The sequence below is a fragment of the Nilaparvata lugens genome, chromosome X (assembly GCF_014356525.2).
Source record: "Nilaparvata lugens isolate BPH chromosome X, ASM1435652v1, whole genome shotgun sequence".
Classification (NCBI taxonomy): Eukaryota; Metazoa; Arthropoda; class Insecta; order Hemiptera; family Delphacidae; genus Nilaparvata; species Nilaparvata lugens.
The window spans coordinates 5,898,791-5,925,624 of record NC_052518.1 but is presented as its reverse complement, the minus strand read 5'-3'; the positions used below and the strand labels follow the sequence as shown (position 1 = coordinate 5,925,624).

The 26,834-nt window shown below is 36.8% G+C and overlaps 1 protein-coding gene across 1 annotated transcript in view; it reads left to right on the top strand.

The window, feature by feature from the left end:
- Nucleotides 1–26,834, top strand: part of LOC120354370 (E3 ubiquitin-protein ligase HUWE1-like) — a 62,059-nt gene continuing 35,225 nt past the window's right edge. The window contains exons 1-17 of the mRNA XM_039441423.1: nucleotides 1–86; nucleotides 10,018–10,239; nucleotides 11,402–11,530; nucleotides 12,680–12,880; nucleotides 14,285–14,452; nucleotides 15,868–16,097; nucleotides 16,582–16,822; nucleotides 17,379–17,538; nucleotides 18,408–18,605; nucleotides 19,003–19,178; nucleotides 19,415–19,549; nucleotides 20,122–20,274; nucleotides 20,892–21,058; nucleotides 22,203–22,438; nucleotides 22,978–23,156; nucleotides 25,519–25,645; nucleotides 26,465–26,605. Of these exons, the coding sequence (XP_039297357.1) occupies nucleotides 12–86; nucleotides 10,018–10,239; nucleotides 11,402–11,530; nucleotides 12,680–12,880; nucleotides 14,285–14,452; nucleotides 15,868–16,097; nucleotides 16,582–16,822; nucleotides 17,379–17,538; nucleotides 18,408–18,605; nucleotides 19,003–19,178; nucleotides 19,415–19,549; nucleotides 20,122–20,274; nucleotides 20,892–21,058; nucleotides 22,203–22,438; nucleotides 22,978–23,156; nucleotides 25,519–25,645; nucleotides 26,465–26,605 (2,938 nt within the window). The 5' untranslated portion in view covers nucleotides 1–11. The remainder of the gene's footprint in view (nucleotides 87–10,017; nucleotides 10,240–11,401; nucleotides 11,531–12,679; nucleotides 12,881–14,284; nucleotides 14,453–15,867; nucleotides 16,098–16,581; nucleotides 16,823–17,378; nucleotides 17,539–18,407; nucleotides 18,606–19,002; nucleotides 19,179–19,414; nucleotides 19,550–20,121; nucleotides 20,275–20,891; nucleotides 21,059–22,202; nucleotides 22,439–22,977; nucleotides 23,157–25,518; nucleotides 25,646–26,464; nucleotides 26,606–26,834) is intronic.

Here is a 26,834-nt window from a genome sequence, read left to right as displayed (position 1 = left end):
AGCAACCGTAAATGGATACAGAAGACGAAACCCACTTCAGCTCAGCTATCTCGCTGGATGACCAAGCAGAGAGTTGTGGTACATCTGTAAGTCTGCAGCTGGCATATTTTGGCGCTCAAGTACTAATAGACGCTATGCTCTGTGCAACCTGCATAAATTCAAATATCCATACACTAATATTTCCCCTTGTTTTGTAATGCATACAACACTTCGCACTTTCTGTTTGATAGAAAAGTAATCTACAAGGTTTAAGGCACGCCTGTTGTCTCTAATTTTTTTTTATTGGTTGAAGTTTTATTTTTTTTTTTTTTTTGAGCGGGTCAACTTCTTCTAGTGTCCTAGGATTTTTCCATCTTGACTAAATCTCATTAATCCAAAAATAATGATGATATTTTATATTATAACCGAATAAAAGACTGGTTTCACTGACTGGTTTCATATTAATCCAAAATTTTCATGGATTTTCCTCATCAAAGCCATTAACTGGTTGAAAAAGTTTACTCCAAAAATATTTTCAAAGCTTGTTCATTTACTAGTCTTGAAAAAACTAATAATGTAGTTTCCCACAGACAGGAAAACTTGTCTGTTTACTTGTGTTTTAAAAGATAATAATGTTGTTTCCCAAAGACAGGATAACAAGAAGCTTTGTGAGTTCCATGATCCTGTAGAGAAGCTGTGTGATAAACTTATTGGTTGGTGCGTGTCAGGTGATTTATATGCCAATATTACAGTAGTAATCAACTGTTTTAACAGCTTTGTCATTAAATATAAACATATAAACATATATAAATATTACTTATTTATTGATGACGTAATATAGTTTTCCTCCTATTCAATATTTTATAAAAAATTAGTTTGTACGTCATTTTATTTGATTTGTTCTCAATAGGAATGTTCTATAAAATAAATTTTGGAACATTTTCTTCTTGATGGTCAATATCGTTCCAAGGATCACTGTCATATAGCTTGCTCTGACTTCTGGGGCCTATTTTACTAAGCAACAAACTTCTGGGGCCTATTTTACTAAGCAACAAACTTCTGGTGCCTATTTTTCTAATTTCTAAGCAACAAACTGCTGGGGCCTATTTCACTAAGCAACAAACTTCTGGGGCCTATTTTACAAAGCAACAAGTCTTGTTAGCAACCATGGTTACAGGTAAAGGCGTTTTCATCTTCAGGCGTTTCACAAGGAAAAAGTTTACAAGTCTACAAGCTCACAAGTGGTCCCACTCCTGAGTGCCACCATAGTTGTAAGATTATCAATAAACTCTAAGAGGCATGGTTTGTTTAATTATGGTTGTTAACACGATTTTTTTCTTTGTGAAATAGGGCCCTGGTTCCAGGAGAAATGCGTTCTTTAGTTGTCGTGACACAAATTACAGCAAAATACAAACTAGGCACTGTTACAGCAGATACGGTACATCAAAATACAACAAATTAGGCACTTCAGATTACTTTCACCTACTTAATGTGATTACAACTTCAATTACTCAAATTTGAACTTCATATAATTAGAATATTTGAACTTGTATTATCTATGAGTAAATTAATGATATATCGGCATTTTGACGGAAGTAATAAATTGGGAGGTTTCAAATTTTAGCAAAACAAATTGCGCTATGTGATTTGTTTATCAGTATAGGAAAAGGTGTAAACTGCGCCTCGCAAGGATCTAAGAAAACACAAATAGATTAAATATAATTATAGTTTAATAGCTACATGCTGAAAATTCAAATTATTGTCCTATCATATTTACTTGACAACAATAGAATAAAGATTTAAAAAATATAATAATCATTTATTATTTTGTTAAAATTACGTTGATATCTAAATTTAAGTTGAAAAATCTTTGCAAAAATTCTAATGGCTCACGAATTTGCAATCTTTCATTCTGACGCACTCCAATTTGCTCCTGAATGCACTCGTTTGTAGATGAATGGGCTTTTTATTAAAAATGAAAATAGGCCCGTAACCATCCTCGGTAAATTTAGAATCTTGATGCTAAATTTCAAGTTAATCAATTCCATAGTTCAAATTTGTCAAACATATATCCTATTTTTCTATCCCATTGATAGATGTATTTCTATCCCGTACATGTTAATTTGAGTTGTTGATTTTTTTTTTAAATTTTATGACCACATAGGATCACTGTAGTCTCTGGTTAGTCCTCTTTCTTCGTTTATTCGCTTCAATTCTCTTCCTTTCTTCCCAGTACCTTTTCATTCTGTCAGATCTTTCTTTTCTCAATTCATCTGAAAAAACCTGTTGCCTTCTCCTAATTGTTTTTATAGATAAGATTCTCTTTCTGTCAGTGATGGTTTCCCTATAGATTTTTGTGCGGTTTTTGACATCGTCAATAGTTAAATTTAGTTCCGATATGTCTTTTTTTATTTCCACAAGCCAAGGAATTGTGGCTCTGTCTGTTTTCGCACTCATGAATTTTTCAATAAGTCTTCTCCTTCGCTGGGGTTCTAAGAATATGTCCAAAGAAAGAAATTCTCTTTTTGGCATTGCGTCAGTTATTGGTTTGATTTCTCTATAATTCTGTTCTCTTGGAAGGAGTCTGAACTGGTTGTCAACTACATGTTTTTTGTTTATGCAGGCTCTAAGAATCCGTCTTTCAACTCTTCTTATAGTTTATTTAATTCCATTTCCATCAATATTGAAAAATGTTTCACTGCAATACATTGCTTGTGATCTTAGAACTGCCTTGTAGTGTTTCAGTTTTGTATGTTGTTAATCTTATAATATACTATAATTATGTTTTGATTGTGAACACAGTAGTGCAAAGAGTAGAAAAAGTACAGAGTGCAAAGTAGAGTTAAGAGTAGAAGTAGGATGAATTGAGTTGAAATATTCACATTTTTGGCTCTCACTGACGTTTTTGTATAAAAAATTTACTTTTTTCTGAATGACCCAAATATAATTTCACTTGAGTTTGATATGTTGCAAGTGAAGTCGCTAAATTATTGTCTTGGTCTAGAGCTCAACAGAAAAGCTTTCTAGAGACATTATTTTCCTTGTTCCGATATTTAATTTTCAAATTGCATTTCTTCGAGCGGATTGTTTTAGAGGCTTAATATATTCGAGTTTCCATCAGTCGAATTCAAATTGAAAGTTGATTGAATTAATTCTTGTGAATTTTGAAGTTTTCAACTCAAATTTTTCGAGTTCAACTCGTATTGTGTCAGTATTTTCCACGGTTATGGGTGCTTGCTTTCCCCTGCAGATGCATCAAAGGAGGAGGGTTAATACAAGATATAAAACAACTGCATTTGCTTGATTCTGAATCGTTAGATTTATAGATAGGCTACATAATTAACTTTTTATCTCGAAGGTTGTAAGTTATCTATCACTTGTTGCTTGCCAATTATTATTATTATTACAATCATTATATATTTTAATGAAAGAGTTACTGTTGCATGCTTCCACTATTTGCATCTTGTAGATTTCATTAGTAATTATTATGTTGACGAGAGAAAAAAATATTCATATACAGTGTACATTTTTACCTTCCAACCCTGTTAATTGTAAGACCTTCTGTATAATAAGCATTACTTGAAGTTTTTGACAAGTTGCATTCAACTGCATCAACCAATTGCATTTAGCAAAACATTTTCAACATCGGATAATCTTCAAGTAGTTATCAATGTGCTCATTGAAAAGTCCACAGTGGATTCAAATTCAGTCTCTACCTACCATTCGTCGATAGCTTTTTATAGTATAAAGCTTCAATATTTGTTCAGAGCTCTTTGAAATCAGGCCTGCGGATGTACCTTGATCTGTCAGCTGGTGGAGCAAGTGCTTGCGTCTGCCAGTAGCCTTTTACCAAGTGCTTGACCAGGGTGACCTTGCCATTGCTGGTGATGTAAGTCCCTGGACCATTTACTTATTGTATGGAAGGCAGCTGTTTTACTTACGCCACTGCTTGGCTCTGGACCAAAGAATGGCATATTGGAACCCCACTTAGCAAGCTCATCTGCACGCTCGTTTCCTGCTATGTCTACATGGCCAGGTACCCAACCAAGATGCACAGAGTTGCATGTTGCAAGCCTGCTGAGTGTTTTGTGGCACTCCCACATCAATTTAAACTTTATTTCATTGGAGTCAAGAGCCTTGAAGGTTGCCTGACAATCTGACAAGATTACTATATGTTTGTCACAATAGCGTCTGCACAATAGCTATGTTGGCACTAGCCATGATGCCCCAAATTTCTGCCAGAAAGAAGGTACAGTGTTGTCCCAGACTTGCACTAAATTGTGTTCTGGGTGAATCACTGAACACCCTGTAGCCAGCTTTCCCTTTAATGAGAGAACTGTCCGTGTTCAAGACAAGACTACCTCTTTTGAAATAGGGCCCTTTTTCAGACTTCCACTCCTCTCTGGAGCAGAATTTAACAGAAATGATTTTACCGTTGAGTAGTCTGCTCTTCCTCTCTTTGGAATGAAGACCACTCTACTGAGACCCGCTGAGATCACTCTACCCATAAGCCAGACTTTCTCTAAAGAGTTCACACAAGAGGACTAATAGAGCTTCTGGTCATTGCTGCAGCATAGCTGGTGTGATGCCATCCCCCCAAGGAGATTTGAAGGGGCCAAACTTGGAGATTAACTTTGGGGAGTGTGACAATTTGCCGGCAAAAGTCCAGCTTCCACAATCGGCTCTTGACCATGAGCTCATTTCGCTGTAGCCAGGCATGCCTGAACAATCACTTTCAAAAATACAATCTGGAAAGTGAGTCTCAAGAAGAAGTCTGAGACTTCCATCAATTCCAGTGGTATATTGTCCCCCTGGTGACCTCAGAGTTCCCAAGAGGCCAATTGGGCTTGAAGCTGAAACACGCTGCAGTCTTGCTGCTGCCCCGAAACTGTTTAACTCCTGTGTAAATTGTATCCTTAAGAGTAAGAGTTTCTTTTGGCTTTCTTGATTGCAAGGCTATATTCTGTGAGGAATTTGGCTCCCAAATATGACTCTGTTTGCAATGCTTCCTGACAGCTGCCCTTTAGCGGTCAAGGTCAGCAGTTCACCACTTAGTATTAGTATGTCTTTCCCCGCCACAGTGGACAATTGTCCTGAAAGCAGCTCATGATTGCATTCTGAAGATCAGAAGCAATCTGATCAATTTCTGCAAAGCAGGTGACCCTCCTGCCCAATGATTCAAGTTGAGACAGGAGGTCAGACTTATAGAGTGACCAATCTGTCTCCTCAGATCCCGGTAGCAGGAAGAGCTGCCTTCACTTTGCATGTTGAAACAGACATACCTGTGATCAGACAGAGGCCTCATGATTACGTGCCAATTGTCAATGACCCTTAGCAGTCCTGAGCAGAATTTAATGTCAATAACATCACATCAGTTTCGTGTAACAAACGTCGAATGGTCTCCAACATTGCAAACATTCTTGGATATGAGAAACTGCAGAAGAGCCTCACCTCGTGGATTCGTATCTGAGCTTCCCCATCCATTTGTGTAGTGAGCATTGATTATAGAAGACACCGCAGTGAGATCTCTGGAACAGAATTCATTAAGAGTTAGACAGCCCATATCTCTCCTCACAAGTATCCAGGTTTTGACATTTTTGAGAGAGGCTCAGTAGATCAACCTTGGTATCACCCAGGCCTGCAACCCTTTCTCGGTGAAGCCATGGTTGTTTGATCAGCTCGAGGTCAAATCCCTCTCTGAGGAAGAACTGACAAAAAGCAGCAGATGCTGCTTTTCTGTGATGGCGGTTGATCTGGAGGACCCTGGGCATTATCCTTAATTGGTGTTGAGACAATTGAAACTTGCCAAAGTCCTAGGTTGGCTCTAGAGTTGACTGACCTGACAGCATTGATGCAGGCCTCATCCAGGAAACAGACAAATCCATAAACTTTTGGGGCTGGCTTGGCTGACAGAACATTCCACTCCTTCACCTTCACGGTGTAGCTTTGCTTGTCAAGCATCTCGAGGACCTTTTCTTGAGTCTTCTTTAGATGCTTTGGATGAGCTCTAAACAATATCCTCGCTGACCTCAAGTCCAACAATGAGTTTCTTCTCCCCAAGTGGTTTGAGTCTGGGGATGAGTGCCTCCGGCCAATGCTTAGCATCATCGTTGATGCAGGATATGATCAGGTCTCCTTTCTCCATGTAGGTGCCTGCAAAAGATGGAGTGTAGCCATCCTGGAGGGGTTGGAGCTCATCCATAATGGCTTCTTCAATGATTTCTTGCTCTGCTGAAAACTTAGCCTCAGGATAGCCTTCCAAGACAATGCCCATTTTGGTGACAGAAATATTCCTGTAAGAGACTTTTTTACTAGAAGTCCCTAGATTCAGGGTTTGGTCCTCGTGACATACGTGAGATCCACTCCTAACCTTTTTGGTAGGTCTTTCCGCTGAGGGAGGTGTCGCCAAATTGCCTCTAGCGCGCTTTGCCACCCTCGACCCAGCCTCATGACCCACATTTTTCCCTGATGTTTCACCCATTTCTGGTCTCTTAAGTTTTTTTGCCCCTCCGAAACTTTGCAGGGTCTAAAGCCTCACCCCTCTCAAGACGTTTCACCTGAATGGCCGCCCTTCTTTGAGCGTTGGTGAGATTTGGTCTCTCCACCCGCGAACTGCACAGTTGATGTATTGCATCCTCGAACATTCCTGAAGATTCTTGCTTTTCTGATCCCGATGGGTTTGAGGACAAGGCAACTTCTGGTGTTGCCTCGGGGTTTGGTTTTGGTTTTTTTTTCGTTATCCATGTGGTTCCCACGAACATAGGGAAGAACAGTAGACCCAGACAGATGGAAGGCCGACAAATGGAAAAGGAAAGAAAGAATAACACACAGCTAAGTCAATGAAAAAAGTGCCATTCTAGAAATGAAAAGTTCCAAAAGTTTTGGAAGAAGGGCATTGGAAAGGGGGCCCCTTTTATTTGCCTCCTATGACAAGCAGAGTGATACTGTGGGTGTATTCTGGTTTTCAACAGATTCTCGAGTCCAATGTTCGACTCAAGGCTCCCCCAACCCATAGGGGACAACTGGAGGATTACTTCAAGTTGGAAAGAGGTGCAAAATAGGATGACACTTCATTATTAGAGCTCTCCAAGAAGTCTTCAAGCAAATTGGGAAGGATTTAGAATTAGGATTGGTGGAGAATTTCTGAGTAATCGCTCTGCAAAAGCTATAGTACTTATCGCAAAATCCAACCAGGTTCTAAGAATCATGCTGCATAGCCGAAATAATCAGAGTTATTTGAACGATTAACCTTCAAAGTTGAAAATATTCTTTAGGTTTAACCATAGAATAAAACAATCTTAGTTTGTACTAAGCGACATGTAAACTATTTTTACTCCCAAAGTATAAGTTTTATCTTGTTTAACCCTTGAGTTACTTATAATATGAGGGGTTTTTCACTTGAATAAATTTACAATTTACCACTTTAATCAGACACCCAAAATCCAAGAAGAAGCTTCGTGGACCGCCAAGGCTTTGTTGAACAGCTTCTTTATAGATTATTTACATTTGTATGTGAAGTGATTTCGAAGCAACAGATGGGGCGGGGCTGCTAACAGCATATTTCATGTTTTTTGGACTCTGACAAAATCCAAGGAGGTTGGCCTACTTAGGCAATAAACATTCATCTGCCCTCAACTATAGTGAGGTCCATGTTATAATGGCAGTATTTCATTAACATTGGTGTTACTATCCTTGTCTATCAATCGACAAAGCAGATGGCACTATCCTTTTGTAGCCCCGCAAAGTTGCTTGATCGTTTTTCAACAATATAGAAATATAATTAGCAAAATATTTAATCTCAATGATGAAAATTTATTATTAAATCATTCAAAAATATTTTTTCTTGAATAAAATACAATTGATTATTTTTAACAAGAATGAACAGTTAATATTACATCTGATGTACCGGTATCTTCTATAGATGGCAGTGGCAAGTCAGAGAATCTGCTACGCTGTTCTCCTATCTTTCTCCACTGCCAATATAACGTGGCTCAGTACTGTTATATTTGTAACAAAATTAATAATGGATGGTTAGTCTCCACATACTAATCTCTATTCATATCAATTCCTCACATAGTCTACTTTGATTCCTAATCTACAGGGTTACTAAAAAATATTCATCGGTTTTAAAAAAATGATACGAAAGTACTAATTGAAAATCAATAATATTTATGCTAATAGAAAGAGCAACTTCCGACGATTTTGTTAGAATAAATACTGTACTTTGGGCCCCGTATTAGACTAGGCAACCAGGTCACACATTCAGGCTGTTGCTCACTCCATCACAAAAATTTCCTGATAATAACTTTTAGTTGTTATTTTTGTTCATTTTTTGTAAATGGAATAACTCTATCAAAAATTGATATATCCGGGAAATTTTCGTTTTATTCAATCAACAATACCATGGAAAATTCAAATGCAAGAAAAAGTAATTTCCTGAGAAAACTTTTTATTTTGATAGCTTGATTATAGCAATACTTTATTAATCGAAAAACTTTGAAAAATTTCACCAGTGAAAAGCCTTAACTTGTTTGACCCATCTTCTTTCTTGATTGAATCAAGGTGGTGTAAATGGTATTGGATGTGGAAACTTGATCAGGTCACCATACTGAATAAAAATACTAGATATTGTCCAACTACAGATTTATTAAAAAATCCAAGTACCGGTTTCTTTGGTTAACCAGAGATCTATAATGGTCTAACAACAGAAACCGGTAACTCGATTTTTCAATAAATTGTGGCTGGATAATATCTGGTCTTTTTATTCAGTAATGCATACTGGCTCAATAACTGGCTGACGGGGCTTGGGGATAATGGCGCTTATAAAAGTAAACCCAAAATGAGGAATATTGTGATTAAACTGTATGTATATTATATCATAAATTACATATATATTATCTCAGTGTATAATTCGAATCATCCTCACCAACATTGCAAAAGGAGTTATTAGTTGGCTTCCTGCTTCTTGCGTTTGATTTGGGCTTTCAGCTTCTTCTATCACAAATTTAAGTGAACGAAATAAAATTTAGGACTCATTTGGTCTTAAATTGACACAGAGAACCAATCAGAGAAGCCATCTTATCAAAAAGGCCTTCTCTGATTGGTTCTCGTGAGAATAATCACTGTTAAAATTTAACCGGCTTTTGTGCAACCGTGCCACAGACTTCAAATGTGTTTTAACCGTTTCGCTGGGCACCTGAACATCTTATGATTGTCTTGTGCAGGTTTTTGTAAATGTTTGAACAATCTAATTTAGTGATGTGTAAATGTTTAATTGTGTTCTCTTTACTGAACTTTGATAATTGAATCATTGCTTCGTCATTTTTTATATTAATATTTTAGTCTAACAATCAAAATTGAGTTTTTCAATTCATTAGCGTATATACGTTTTTATTGAATATTTGTGTGATTTGAATAATTTTTCTTCATATTCCACTAATCTTGTAACTGTAAGTTTTTATTTTGATTGTAATTTCGTTTCTTTATTTTCAATTGTTCACTAGAATAATGAAGGAAGCTCACAAGGAGTAACCTTTTGTCTTACAAATAAAGTGAGAACTAACTATGATTCTTTTACCCCTTGAAATGCTGTCCCACCAAAGGTTCAGAAATATGGGCATCACTGATAAAATAACTTGATTCGATTATGAATTGCTGCTGCCGCCATAGATCAGCTGATCATAACAGATTTTTACTTCCAATGTAACTAAATACCGCTTGAGAATATTTGATAAGCGATTTAAAATGTTTTTGACTTTTACCTTTTAGTGGAAGATTGTTGTTCTACTGTAATGCTGTTTGTCCTGTGAATCCCAAATCTGAGCAGTTGTTTGATGAACCAAGATATGGTTTCATTTTGATACATTCTATTTTGAACAACCAGGGCCCTGTTGCATAAGAAAGTACAAGCAAATATTCTAGTAATTTCGTAGCTGACTACTAATATTTTTAGTTTTTATTTTCTCATGCAACAGGCATTCAGTGTGTAGAATCTGTCCATAGCTAGTCTATAATTGAGCTTTGTTATTTTATTTTTAGGCTCCAAATCGCATAGCAGAACTTGAGTCTGCTGATGATATGCAGACCTTGATAGACAACTTTCGTTTTAACCTTGTGGAGACCTGCGTTGGTATGTTGGAGGACATCCCAGACTATGCTCAGAACGACATAATTTACCACTCTGCCCAGCTGATCAAGGTTAACATGCTGCGTAATGGCGAAGAGTACACTTACAGTATTCTCGAATCTCTCAGCAACATTGTGAGTAATAGATTACTATTCATTTCAGGTAATTAATCAATATAATTATCAATCATTACTTGGATAATATTCATCAGAGTTGAAATTCTCAGCAAATAAGAACGAGTTTGACAGGTCTCCAACCCACAATGCTTGATTCATGATGCTCTACAGATTCACTTGGAGAAAGCTCTGTTTGGTTGAGCATAAAATATGAATCACAAATTGAATAAATTGATTTGAATTATTAAATTAGAATTAATTGATTAATAGCAATGAAAATAAGCCTATATCCATCCCACATTTAAAGTCAATCACTTCAGTAATTCAGATTGGATAATGCGTCAATGTGTATTTCCTATCCCGTACATATTAATTTGAATTCTTAACTTAATAATATATGGATGTGCTTGATGTGTTTGAAAAATTATTCTAATAAAAATGAATGCAATTTATCTCGATTATACAGGAGTATCTAAGAAAAATGCTGCTTCATACGCGTCCCCACTGATTGGTTTCCAACGTAGCCATTGCTCCGTATGTCGGGCAGCGAATGCGCTTTGAGCTTAACAATAACTCTACCGTAGCTCAAACTGTAATCAAATACAAAAAGAATGAGAACATATGTTTCAGTGTGAACTGTTCATAGCTTGCGTATTAATACGCTATATCACCTGAGGACCTCGCTCAAGCTATGCTAGCTACACACACACATCGATTTTTGTTTGTATGATATTTTGCCGTCCTTATTGAATCCATGAGATTAAACAGATGATGTTTGTCAAGTTCTGTTAAATCTGATATAATTCATAAGGACGGCATAAAACAAAAATCGTTGTGTGTGTGTGTGTGTGTGTGTGTGTGTGTGTGTGTGCATGCGGGCTACTCATGCCACACTATCTTTTGACAATACCTAGTAAGTTTCACAGCTGGACGTTATTTAGTTCTGTTTACGTTCACTTGTATAAATCAATTTGATTTATACATAATAATGGTCCCCTCTTTATACTCAACATATTCTGAAAAAAATCGTTTTTGAAGGCTTTGTTTAGTATGGCTCAGCCTCCTAGTTAATTGGCGAAATGGATCGCTCATCTTATACACAGTTCTATGAGATTGGGTTCAAATATCGAGACTAGTTTCTAACAAGTCGGAGTTATGGTTTGGTTGTTTTTTATTGCAGGTAAATGCAAGAGTTGCACACCTTATTGACCTTATTGACCTCATGAACATTGAGGACTCAGACCATTTCAGCGCGCCGGATTCCTTGCACGTATATTCAGTGATTGCTCTGTACAAACTGATCTTCCAGGTATGTTGAACATTTTCTAGTGAGTTAACGTTGATTTGATATTTGAAGAGTTTACAGTAGTTTTTCACATTAATCTATTTGACATATTGGCTTCTATTGAAAAAGCCCATTCTAAATATTAAATGAACATTATTGATATCATATTAATTTATTGAATCAAGTATTATAATATACAGCTCGCAGGAGAAAGAAATTATGTTTATATTTATTGCAATTATTTTCTTGAGTATATCGCGTTGAATTACTTGAATAACAAAAATATCGTAGAGGCCATGCTCGGTAAACAATTTTATAGTGAAGTCCACGTTATAATGGCAGTGGAGAAAAGTAGAAGCCTATCCTCTGCCTTGCCACTGCCTTCTATAAAGGCTAGCTGATACCGATATATTTCATGTGATATTAACTGTTCATTCTAGTTAAAAATTATCTTTGATTTGTTAAGGAAGTATATTTTTATTTTCCAATGACTGTAATAAATTTTCATTTTTAATCGTGATCAAATATTTTCTTTGTAATATTTCTACATTGTTGGAAAACGATCTTGCATCGTTGCAGAGCTAGAAACGGATGGCACTATCTGCTTTGTCGAATGATAGACAAGGATAGCAACACCAATGTTAATCAATTACTGACATTATAACATGGACTCTCTGGACATTTTTAGGAACTCATAGTGTCAGTATAAAGGTGCGTACAGACTTTCGCTCTGCTCTGCAATCGAACGTCACTCGAGCAGATTGATTGATGATCGACCGGGGAGCAAGAGTGCAATGCGAGAAGAGCTAACATCTCCCGTAACGTTCATGATCGGAGCGAGTGCGGAGCGTGTTGGAGGCGCGTATATCTGTACGCACCTTTAGAGAAATGTATCAATCTTTGGCTCACAGTGGAATCATTCTTGCAATGTATCTCATCTCAGGATATTGTTATTTTACAATGGAAATATCATAAAAATTAATGAGCAATATTACACAATGTCATAGATTAGTTTATTCTTCGCCACAGTCTATTGACTGGGGAATTGTCATAGTTGTCTTGTGGGAAATAATATATAGTGTAGTTCAAATTCAATTCTATCCAAAACGTTTTTGATTCCTTATGAAAACAAAAGAAAAGTTTTAAAGTAGATGGTTTTATATTTTCGAACAGGAGATCAAACAGCCGTGTGCGGAGATTGCGCACTCGAGTCATATGATAGACAACCTTGTCAAACTTCTATGCCGAGGGACTGAGGTGATGGCAAAATATAAGCACATGACCACACCAAGATGGATGGCATCCATTTTGCAACTTCTCGATTTGATGGAGAAGGTCTCTTTGACCACCAGACGCAAAAGCACAATGCACGATGTAATTATAAATTCCATTTCTTTTCATTATCATTATTAAATTACAAATAATTGTATTATATTTTTTGATGATGATGTACAGTAGAGCACCGATTATCCGGACTAATTGATCTATGGTAGTGTCCAGATAATCGATTTTGACACGATTTTATCCTAGCTCTTGAGTGTAGACGTAATTAAAACGTTGCATTCTGGTACTTGGTCATTCTAAGTTAGTTCATCCTACAGTACTTAGTAGTAAGTGTTGTATGTAAAGCTGCGTACAGACTTCAGCGCCACGAACACGCGCATTTTGCTTTTCATCAGCTGTTTATATCTGTATTTTACTGTTCCTGTATGAATACAGATATAATAAGCATAGCTACATCAGCTGATTTAAAACGAAATGCGCTGTCAAATCCGTTTTTTATTGGGAAAGAATTGAAGCGCCACTGAAATTCACTCAGAGTTGTGTAGTGTGTATGGTGACGATTGTTCCAATTTTGAGAATTGCTCCAATCCTCTTTTGAAGGAAGAATCACATAAGACATCGAACAACGAAGTGGCCGTCCATTCACTCCACGTGTCCCAAACATTGTTGAAGATGTCCGACACAGACCTTGGCCTGAAGCTTCACAAACTTTTTTTTATTGCGGTGATGCCCACATGAGCTTTCACCTTGTGCGTGGGTAATGGGAAGTGCGAGGGTGAATTATGAGATGATCATACGTCCATACCTATTCGATGGGATTCGGCGGGATTCGAACCCGCAACCAGATAGCACTAGCAGACCGAAGGTTGCAACGCCTAAGTCAACTCTGCTTTCAGGCCGGCAACTCTCAATTCATTAGCCACTCTCCTAATGTTGAAATCAGCCATACAATAACACAACTTGCGGTGAATTTCAGTTGCACTTTCATTCTTTCCCGTTGAAAAACTGTTAACACTACCAATTTTTCATTTGGTGGTAGGAGTAAGTGGTAGCTCGTCAGGGTCTCTTAACGCTTCGCTGAAATACGTCTCGGAAAACCTATCTCCCAATATTAGGACGGATTCGTAGCTTGGATTCAACATTTGGAGATGGGACGTATTTCAGCGTAGCATAGCCAAATGTCAAGATACTTTAGCTGCCGAAAAAATGTTAAATGAAAATTTTACAGCACTACCACTAAACCTGGAAAAAATTTCAGCCTTTTCCTGCCATTTACAGGGTTATGAAAAATAGTGTAACTTGATTAGTGACTTTCTATGAAAAAATTGCTGCTAGTATAATTCTGAAACGATGATTGTATTCAACTGTTGTATTACTCAAAGGCAGAATAAAGTTCATTTCCATTATGGAACGACATTTTCGTATTATGACGGACATAGTCGCTGGTAAATAGTTTTATATCATTTAATTTCATATAATATTATTTTATCTCAGCTAACTGTCGATGAATGGAAATGGTTTGATCTGGGCTCTGGCAGATGGAACTGCTACCAAGGCCAGTACAATAAAGCTGTAGACTCGGCTTATTGGGCAGGCAGAAAATTCTGTAAATTGCTCCACAATCAACGCAACTACACGATGGTGTTCACAAACATGATGCAGGTGAGACAGTCAAACGTTGCTAATTGTTATTACAATTGAAATAACAATTAATTACCACTTTAAATAATGCAATCTTACTATCAATAATTTCTTCTCTTCTCTTCAAGCCCTTGGTATGATATCTGTAGAAGGTTTTCAATAGGAAGTCGGTTTATAAGGTCAGATCATGCATCAGCAGAAAAACAAAATCTGTTAGAAGCATACAAGCACGTTGTGATTTGCATGTAGATGCTCACACTGAACGCAACCAGTACGTGCATGCGTTCATTGTAAGTGTTCCTATTGCTATTTCCACATTTTGTTTATCATGTGCATAACTGGTTGGTCATGCATAACCAAGCGTGCACTTGCACATACACACATCCAATGTGATCACACCCTTAGTTTTTTTATTTCCTTAACAAAGAACATTCAATACTGAATTTTATACAAGACATTGATGCATTAATTGAATATTTATAACTACAGTACTTTATTGAATAATACTAATTTAAAACGATGAAATCATTGAAAAATGATTCATTTTTGGTTAAAACCCCATTGTTGTCAAGAGGTATTTGCCATTCACTCGAGTACGCTTATAAAACATGAAAGATGAACCGTAGCATAGTGTTCAGTGTTTAAATAGCTTGGTGTTAGTGGGTAAAGGTAATAATTTCCATTACCTTAGTTAGATCCTTCCTCCCTAACCTTAATTTGCAATAACCTAATGAGGTGCACCTTCCTTCAACAAGAGCTCTCCTAAAAGAGGCATGAAACACACATCTTTTAGTATTATCCAACTACCTATGTAGGTGTATTCACTATTTATTTTGTATCTCTTTTCAATTTAGGATGTTAATTTTCAAGTTATGTTTATTATTATATAGGGTTGCCAAATCGCGAAAAAAGACGACCCTCGTATCCTATCATTTCTCTTCCATTCGGATCTAAGCTTATCTAATATCATCTTTATTCAGGCTTATGATTTTTTAGGTTTAAGCTTCAATTTATTTTACATAGTATTTTTGTGTGTTATAAGAGGAATAATGGTGTCTTCTTCATGCTCTCACATACTGTACATTTTCAATATATTTTCTTTTTTATCCAGGCTAATGATTTTTATTTAGATTTTAGCTTAAATTTATTTTGCATTGTATAATTTGTGTGTTATGAGAGGAATAATGGGGTCTCATTCTTGCTCTCACATACTGTACCTTTTCAGTAAATAAATACAAAATAATTGAGAAAACATGAGTTTTTGGTAAACGTCGCATTGTTTTGCAATTGAACAATAAAATATTGTTAAATATTGTTCTGGTTTTGCTAGAATATTTATTATTTCATGATTATATTTTTAAAAGAATTTTTTTTATTGAAGATTTTTTGTATTGTAGTGGCGCTTCGTCTCCCGTAATTGTTGGTTTGTTTTGCAGACAAATGAAGAGACGGGCGAGACTCGTCCCATAATGAGGAGTTACATAACACCCAAAAACGCACACAAGCAGAAGAAACATGAGCCCTCTATAGACGACGTTAATGGGCCAATCTTGTTTGTTGGTGAGCCAAGCCAACTTGAATCCTCCGACGATTGCTTTTTTGCACACCTGGGCAACACAAAACCCGTCGAGGGCATTCCCGAGAGGCACATCCAAACCATAATGAAGTGAGTTCATTATAATAGTCGATTCAATTCATTTTAATTATGCCATGTATTGTAATTATTGTAGAAATTACAGTAGAGCCAATAATACTGAATTTACATTTTTAATTAGATGATTAAATAATCATGATGAAACTTACAGAACTCGTCCTTGACAATGGTGTCCTTGTCAAGGAGTAGAGCCGGGCCCTTTTAACTGTTGTAGATAATTGCAGATCCCGACTGCCACGAGGCATCTATTTTCCAGACCAATTCTACTTGTCATGAATTTTCACTATCGTCAGTCAAGTGAACTGAACACGTGATATGCTTCTTAAAAAGCTTTATTCAAGAAACAAACCGGCATAGAGACTGCCCAAAATACTGAAATGAGACATATAATCTTATTTACTAGAGCTTATACTATTGCAAGTGTTGTATCAGCTAATACACAATAACAATGGATATAACTGTCGACACTTATTAATGATGTGATGTTGTGTTGCAGTGCGGCAGTGACCCTTCTGAAATGTACCGACAACAAAGAAACTATTCAGGCGGCACTGGTGTTGTGCGTCCGCTTCTCACGCGACTTCAAATTCGCACAATTTGTCGCCGAAAATGATGTGGTCAAGACTCTACTAAGTCTCAAAAGTGCAACGCCATTTATTGGCTTTGAAACCCTGGCGACCATACTCATCCGACACATTTTGGAAGAACCAGCAACATTGCAAGTTGCTTTCGAGAAGGTCATTTACTTTTAGACATCATTTATTGCAGTTTGTTATTTTATTGTGAGAATTTCATTGTCAGTGTCCAAGTGATCAAAAAATTTATACTGCAATCTCCATGTACAGAGTGTTTATAAATGAATGTGGGGGTTTCAACTCTAATATTTATTACATTATAGAACAGAAACTTGAATTCATCATACCAATGTAGACTCTTCAAGTTTTTTAGATGTCGATCATAATTTACTTTTGGATTCATCTTGAGCAACGTACAATCCAACCTACAAATAATGGTGAAATGAGAAAAACAGTTGTCAGTCAATGTGTAAAAACAACTAAAAAAGTATGGTGTAGATGAAGAAGAAAACTTTAAGATTAATTACATGTTTTACTTCAAATTATAATATACTTTTGAGGTTACGAAAAATTGAATCAAAGTAAACTTGACTTGAAGTTTTAAAAATCGCCCAGTCAACTCGAACGTTAAAAAATATTTGTTAACTTGACCAATGTTAAAGCAGATTCATGCTGCAAAACTTGATCATTTTTTATTCTAAAATAACTTTATTTTCAGGTGTTGAGAGCAAAGACTCTGCCCAATATCCCGTCATCGTACAAGGAACTGAATTTCATCCTACGTGAGTGCAGTGCGGCTGTATGTCGTGACATGCACGCTTTCAAGAAAGTGTCCGAAAACATTTTGCGTGTCGATCACGAAGCCTGTGTAAGGAAAGGTGAGTTTTATTATTTCATTTCTCTATTAAATAAAAATTGAGTGCCTCACATTTATACCGGATATTTCAAAAAGAATGACCCAATTTTAAACAGTTATATTTATTTTAAATAATTGTGCACACAAACCAATTTTACATCAAATTACTCAAAGAAGTATCAAGTTTATGATGATGTATTTATAAGTGTTCCAAGTGCCCTCCTTTTGAGGCTCAAACGACATCTAGACGGTAGCCAAATTCATCCCAGACTGTTCGCAATATGTCTTCTTGGACTGTAGCTACTGCATCATTTATCCTGGTTTTTAGCTTCTCAATTTCAAGTGCTAAGGGAGGAACATAAACACGATCTTCAACGTTGTTCCTCCCTTAGTACTTGATATTGAGAAGCTAAAAACCAGGATAAATGATGCAGATGGACTGTAGCGTCCGAGAAGACATCTTGCGAACAGTCTTGGATGAATTTGTCTAGATGTCGTCCGAGCCTCAAAAGGAGTGCACATAGAACACTTATAATACATCATCATAAACTCGAAACTTCTGTGAGTAATTTGATAGCACATCCGCCGCATGAACCCAAAGTATCAGGACATACCTCATTGTAAGCGCTTAAAATAAATCCGGCTGATGAATTGGTTCCATAAGGTTTATGAAATTGCTTTACTTCAATTTCCTCAGTAGGAAGGTGACTGTTGACTATCAGGTTCAGACTGCAATCACGTGGTCTCTCCAGGATAGCTTTGAAGCCCAGTACCTGCTTAGGAAACATTATATAAGTTATGTTTTTGGTAACCTGCTTAGATAACATCATGTGATACACGAATTTATTTGTTCTGGTTTCATTAATGTGATGCTATGTTGTATTGTTTCAGCTGCGGATCCCAAAGAGGTGCGCCTTCTAATGAAATCCCTACAGATTTACACAAATAAGAGAAAGAAAAAGCCTTCGAGTAGGGAGGTCGATGACAGTACCAGAAGGACTGTTTATGATTTGCTCAATGCTCTCGTGGTTGAGATTGAAGAAAAAGATCCAGATGAACCAGCGCCATCTGGGGCCCCAACATCTCCCAGTAAGTCAAATTCAATTCATATTATTTGCCACAGGCTATACGACAGTAAGGCCCGGTTGCACAAAAGCCGGTTAAATTTTAAACGTGATTAATTCCACGAGAACCAATCATAGAAGGCTTTTTTGATAAGACGGCTTCTCTGATTGGTTCTCGTGTGATTAATCACGATTAAAATTTAACCGGCTTTTGTGCAACCAGCACTTAGCATTGACAATAGTCATGTAGATTACAAACATGAAATTATGTCAAATGCTATTCTACTTCTAAAAAACTTACATTTGAGCCGTCAACTTGATTGGAACAATTATTTTTTTGTTTCGAGCTTTAACTGACTGCTAGTAATCCCGATAGTTTATTATATTTATGGGTTGTTGTAATACTGACATTTGGTTTTCAGGCGAACGTACATTTGCAAATTTGAATCCAATGGAGGCGCACAGCCATCAGCGCCATATGATGAACCACTTGGCAAATATCGTGAACGGCTTTGATGAACATGACCACCACATCCAACTACCTCCACATCCGACTAGCAACAACATTGAAGATTTCACTCAAATGACTGGCCGAAAGGTAAATATTTAGTCGACAATTTCTCAATTCGTGAGTTTGCAACCCACCTAGAATGTGGTTCATTCTTAACATCTATCACTTCATTCTTGTTCATTTTTTACTGGTAGGTAACCCGTACTCTGCAAGTGTCCAATTAAAAACTTGAAAAACTGTAAACATGAACTACTGAAATTAATATAGGCCTATAACAAGCATAGCATTTCACTAATTTCATATTCATTTCTTTTCTTTTGCAGAAGAACAAAGTTCCACTGATGTCCAAGTCATGTATTCTGAAAATCCTGAGCGATGCTGTGCGCTCATACAACACTATTGCATTGTTGATTACGGAGTATAGTTTTTCCGGACATAAAAACTCTGCTGTTAAAGAGGTAAGTTTTTCCGTGTACATGTAGTATTTAATGATGTGAGATGTTGCTATAACTGTGCATCTAATGGATCTTTCCATTGTTAAGCAAACTATGATGTTGCTAGAGATGATCTGAGATATTTCAGATCTATTCCAGACAAACTAAAATAAGTGGGACGTTGTGCCCTTATTCAGTTTGTACATTGTCACAGCATAGCAGGCTCATACACAGCGAGTCTAGTCAGCTACACCCACGCAAATTAGGCTCTGTTCATCTAGCTTTTAAAGGTAAAGTTTTGAATATTCTAAACGGCAATATGTTCATATTATTTTAAATGTTTTGTTCAACATACAGTAACAATCCAGAATATGATAGGGTATCAAGCGTATATATGATACTATATCCTCAAAGCAAAGGGGACCACATGGAATTCCGCACATCTGAGATACTCCTGTACAACTGATTCTCGCACGTTTGAGATATCGCACATATGAATGACACCCTGCAAGAACTGTGTATCTAATAAAATCATACCAATTTTAAGCAAACTTATACAAGTGGGTAAATAAAGTCAAATTATTTGTTTGTTTAAGGATTGTACGGCAATTGCGTACATACTCGACAACTTGTTGATCCAAGAAGAGGGAATGACCGATACTGAACGCCCCAACCTGGCCAGAGGACTCATAGCAGCCGTGGCCTCCTGCAACCACTCGCCAGACGCTCAAATGACTCTGGTTGATGAGGTGAACATATCAATCAACCACTTAGCCATGTATCAAACTAAATTAAACATATCAATCAACGACATTTAAACCGACTGGCCTATTCCTGACTCTTTGCAATTGGAATCATATATCATCTTCTACTTTCACTGTTAACGTATTAATAACTTGATAAAATGAATAAGAGCGAATTAATAAAAATGGTCTATTTTTGAAACTGAATAGAGTACGGCTATAATTATAAGGGTACAAACACACTGAAAGTGGAGCGAAGCGTGGCGTTGTGAACAATATCATGTTAAGTAATGAGCTGCAACACACTGGAAGCGTCTACTCGCAGAGCGGAGCGGAGCGTGGCGTCAAACTTTGGAACTAGCTGGTTTGTTTTTGGAGCGTCACAGTGCGAGTGCCAGGCTGGTCTACTCTTGTACTCTTCTAGACGCTTGACGCTCAGACGCTTCCTGTGTGTATCATTAACGCTCTGACCACGCCACGCCCCGCTCCGCTCCGCCTTCAGTGTGTTTGTACCCTAAGGTTATTGTATTTTAATAAATTTATTACTATTTTAGTCGGTTTACGATGAGTTTCATTTGTACGTATTTTTATGTATTTCTAATCTGTGTTTGTTTTCTATTTAGGTGAAATCCGCTCTGAACAGGGCATTGGCAATGAAAGAAAGTGACAGAAAGCATCAGCATGTAGTTGATTTGGTGGGAATCGTGACAATTATGATTGAAAATTGTCCCCCAGTTCCACTCATCAGCACACCGTTGAGTTCATCGATGCAGCTGAGCATTCAATATAGGTGAGGAAGCTCATCATTGGATAGAGCAAACAATACAATAGTCGGAAAAGAAAAAGAGGCTATTGCCCAAAACTTCTTCAATTCCCTGATGTTGTCACAAATCGTCGAAATATCAATCATGAAGGGGCGTTTACATTAGTCAACTCTACTTGAATTTAAATTTTGTATAAAATAAATGTATGTCGCAAACTTGAAGTCACGTGTACAAGTTCAGAAACTTGAATCCACTATCCCTTCTTCAAGTCTTTTAGATGTTGAACATGTTTGACTTCTGGATTCAACTTGAATCTTGAATGACAAAACAACCTACCATCGGGAAAATGAGATAAAACAGTTGTCAGTCAATGAAGAATGTATAGAATTAACTAAACAGAAAAGTGTGATAACGAATAAAACTTTGAAATTTATTGTTTTTTTACTTCATAATTATATACTTTTGAGGTTGAACCTGAATTCTAGTAAGCTCGACTTCCAAGTTTTCAAAATCAACTCAAACGTTACAAAAACCCGAATTCAAGTAATCTTGACTGATGTAAATCCGACTAGTATTAGTATTTAATAAAAATACAAAGAAATTGTCAAAAACCACAGATTTATTGATACTTAGAAAGACCGGTTTCGGTTGTTACACCATTGTCAATCTCTGTTTGCCGGGCAAGCATGATGTTCTCAGTCGAGGCGTTAGCCGAGACATGCAAGCCCTGCAAGAGACATTCACGGCCAAGTAATCTACGATATTTTTGCTACACTATCAGCAAATAATATGTAAATGAGTAAGCAGTATCAATAAATCTGTGATTTTTCACAATTTCTTAGTATTTTTATTTAATATGAATAATTACCACAATATCAACTTCTCAACTAGACAAAAAGCCTACTTGATAGTTTGAAGTACTCAATAGGTCCATTTCATCCAATGACTTACTTCAAAAGGGGTATAATTATGGATTTGTCAAATTTATACAACAAGAAAATATGTTCCTCTTAAACCTCCAACTTGACGTTTGTAATATTCATTCAACTCCTCCACTGATGGCAGTTGGCCTGAAGGCCATTGCTGTAGACAATTTTTCAAGTTATTATATGACTTTTGTTGTTGTTGATGTCATTAAATAGAGCTAATAAACTTGATTTTGTTTTGCAGCGTGAATAATATGGAGCGCTTCATGGTGAAGAAAAATATCGTAATAGACCTGGCACGAATTTCGCACTCACTGGATTTGTCCAGTCCTAAGTTGCCATACACAATATTCGCCGCTCTGAAGCCGCTTGAGACACTTTCCCGCATCATGAGCTGTCCGCCGTCCGATCAGAATACGAATCGCGTCAAGACCCGACAAGCGACCGCTGAGGCCGCTGCAGCCGCGAGGGACCAACCAGGTAAATAAACATGGCTAACTTACTTTTTCGTGTCCGGAGTAATTGCTAGAGCATGATGTTTCCAGTCGAGACGTTAGCCACTTTACCATTATTGATAGCAACGACTGCAAAATAATGAACAATCACATTTAGTCAGCTAAGGTGTAAATAGCTATTTACTTCATGAGGCCGGGAAGTTGCCGTTTGTCGGGCAAGCATGATATTCTCAGTCGAGGCGTTAGCCGAGACATGCAAACCCTGTAAGAGACATTCACGGCCAAGTAATCTACGATATCACTATCAGCAAATAATATGTAAATGATTAAACAACAACAAATGACTGAACTTGGCCTGTTTCAACATAGCCCATATTCCAAAGATCAAAAAGTTGTGAATAGAAACTGTTCTCAGACTTCTCATTGAATCTAGTTAGCGCATGACGAGAAAACTGTAAGGACCAGGAAATGTCCGTGAATTTCCTATCCCGTACGTGTATAAGACAATTCTTTCCTTTATTTTATTATTAAAGATTATTGTAATGCTTGAATGATATGTTTCAGGCACAAGCACATCAGAGAGTACTAACGCACTGTCCATGTCAGGCTCAGGGGATGAAGAAAACATGGACCATCGCAGTGCAATGAGATCCGACAATGAGGAGGAAGACGCTAATGACGGCAATGATGGGAATGCCGACTACGATGATAACTCCTACGATATTGACTCTACTAGCTTAAGTGTATGTAGACGTCAGTTTGAATATCAGTGTTACTTGTTTATAAATAAAGTCCCAACTGAATTCATTATTAATAGAATTAAAAAATCCATAATGAATCTTATACTGGATTGGATTAGGATAAATGTTTATTTTAAACTATCTATATCCATTATGTAGTGTTTCATTCTTGTGTTATAAATTTAAAAAACAATTTGTCATGGCTTCCTTGAATTGGTCTTTTTAAGTTTGTCATTTGCTTGTGATTTTGTTACTTTGTCTTATCGTTTGTAAGTTTTGAGATGTGACCTGGTTTCCATAATTTTAGTTATTCTAGTGGTTTGAATAAGCTCTTTTTCTTTCTATTGACATGTTTGCTGTACCTAGTTGTTCGAACTCACTGCCGGCGCACAAGTTTTCTTTGCCGGTAGTGCCATTTTGTAAGTTAGAATATTTATTTTATCAATCTGTATTATTTTATGGCAAATAAATGAATTTGAATAGAGAGGAAGGAGATAATGGAGAGGACAATGCGCCGCGACGCAACCGTGGCCAGATGGTACAATTATTATTGTCATGTAAAATTTGTTGTGTTACCTTGTATGTTGTGTTTGTGTATTAGATTTACGCACTAAGCGACAAACGCGTGTTTCTCGAACATCGCAGACTGGTTCCAGTGATTTCAGGTTCCTGGATAGGGTACCAGCCTGGGGGCTCCCTCATGAAACTTTTCCTTGAATTGAGTCTGCTGCGCGATGGTTCCAGCTGACCGTACATCACATGTCTCTCATCAAAAGTTTGTTTGGACCTCTCCAAGTATTCATGGTTGGCTCTTGTGATCTTGGGAGTGTTCATTCCTGCTGCCTTGTACAGTTTGTCGATGGGCGTTGGTCTCATGCAACCATGCAGTTGCAGTACGGCACTTCTCATTAAGGGATGTGTCAACCTTGTTTGCGTGGGCCGATCGGCACCAGTCAGGACAGGCGTATTCCCCAACAGAGAAGCAGAGAGTATAGATGGGATCACTTTACTGATCCGGGTCAATCGGTCTCGTTCAGTGCCGCGACCCAATCAAAAGACCCGGATAGCGGTAATTTTAATTTGTAACAAGATGGCGCAGTCATGTGACGTGGTGTTGGTGCACTCAAGTATTGGCGACATGGTTGGATAGGCGTTTGATTGATACTTTCCTGTCTGTGGTTCAGTCTCCTCCTAGGCTCCCTTCCAATTAGGTGGAAGGCACATGCCTGCGTTTTCCCTAGGTTTGGCTTGAGGTGGCTCTCCTTGTAATAGGCTGACATCTCCTTCAATGCACGTGTCAGTATCAGTTCCACTCGTTGGAAAGAACTGTCTCTGACCAATATAGCCAGATCATCGGCATACACAAAATGGAAAGCATTGGTCGTGATGGGCTGGTCATTTGTGTACAACGGCGCCAGAACGCTCCCTTGGGGGAGACCAATGATAGGGGAGTGATAATATTATTTTTTGTCAAGTCTTCTAAGGAACCATTATCTACAGCTGGTGCCAATCAACTAAACTTCAACTCCAAACTACCGTAATAATTACCAGTACACAATTTATCTGTTTATTACAGCTGTTAATTTTAGTGCTAAAAATAAACTTTCTACTCGTGATATTTCTCAAATATATCATCAAGCTATCAAAATGAAAAAGTTTTCTCAGGAAAACATTTTTTTCTGATCATTACTTTTTGAGATATGAGCGCCTGAAGATTAAATTTTTGGGACAGGACATTTCAAATTCGGTAAGAGATAAATTCATGAGATTTAGAGGATAGATTCTTCATGGTATTGTTGATCTAGTAAAACAAAGAATTTCTGAAAATATCAATTTTTGAAATAGGTAGTTATTCAATTTACTAAAAATAACCAAAAATGACTTTTAGTTGAGTTATTTTTGGTAAATTGAATAACTTTTTCAAAAATTTATATTTTCAGAAAATTTTTGTTTTACTAGATCAACAATATCATGAAGAATCCATCCTCTAAATCTCATGGATTTATATCTTACCGAATTTGAAATGTTCTGTCCCAAAAATTTAAACTTCAGGCGCTCATATCTCAAAAAGTAATGATCGGAAAAAAATGTTTTCCTGAGAAAACTTTTTCATTTTGATAGCTTGATGATATACAAATCGAAAAACTTTGAAAAATATGACCAGTAGAAAGTTTATTTTTAGCCTTTGCACAGCCTTAACGTCTATAGGGAACAAACAAACATACAAACAAGCATTCATTTGATATAATATATAGATAATCCAAATAAGTGAGAATAGCTATTGTAAAGCTGACCTACCGTATTGACATTTGGAATGGAGATTGATTTATTGATTTGGTACATGTATAATGTTGTTATTTTACAGGACCAATCAGTTGACCTTTGTGGGCCTAGTCTTCCTGCCACTTTGAAGAGTGTGCCAACCTCCATGCACTGGTGGAATGAAGAGTCCAAACTGCTTGACGGAGACTCCGAGGCAGATGCCGCCACTGGTCAGTCCAATTTTCATCATTTTTTCAATCTTTACATTCTCCTTTGATGAAGCGAAAATTAAGATTCATAAAACACAAATATTCTTCGTTCAGTATTAGCTTATAGTGATGTCTACGTTATACTGACAGTGGAGAAGGATAGGAGAACAGCATTACCTTGTCATCAAGTATCACTGGTATATCTGATGTTATATTTAATGTTTAAAATAATCTATTACATTTCATTCTCCAAGAAATATATTATTTAATACCTCAATAATACATTTTTATAATTGACATTGAATATTCTGTTAATTGATTATATTTCTACCTTTCTTTAAATTGATCTGGCAATTTTGCGGAACTAGAGAAGGATAGCGCTAACTGCTTTGATAGCAACACCAAAGTTAATCAAATACTGTCATTATAACGTGGACCTGTAGGTAAATTCTTGAACTTTTTACGAACTATAAATTATAAAAAATGAGTGAGAAGGGAGCAACTATTATTCCTTTTTTAGTATATTAATTGCATCTTAATATATGAAATGTGTTTATTGTGGTGAAGTTAGGACTTGCTCGTAAACTTGACCTCCATAAAAACAATTTTGATAGTTCAGTTCATTCCAATTTTCTTTAAGCTACAATTTATTAATAGTGAAACGTTTATTTTGGTTAAAACAACAAGCCTTTAAGTTTTTCTTTGTTTAGTGCAGTAGATTAAAAGTATGCTTTCGATATTTTAATGACCAAACCATGATACGATTAAATTTGTTTGACTTATAAATGTGTGACTCACCTTCCCACCAAAATTAATAGACCCTTTTCAATTCTTTTTCAGTTGTTGGATACGATATTACAAATGTGGTGCTGAAATATCGCGCTGAGGATGTGGCCAAATGTGAGGAAAACATAAAAATATACATTGAACAAAAGCGAAAGGAAAGAGAAGAAGATAAAAAAGCAAGCTCCTCCTCGAGTCGTAAGTTATCTGATTATTCATTGCTCTAGGTATCTAATTATATTGTTGAATCAGTGAGAATTCCACTTGTTCCAAGATGATCCAATAAGGCTAATTATATTAATTTAGTAATATTGAGTGACTATAATATGACTAGTGAGCTCGGAGCTACCTCGGCTGTTATTGCTTATTTTTTGTTGTGTTTATTTCTATCTTTCTTGGTTATATGGGGTATTATGGAACCCTGTGA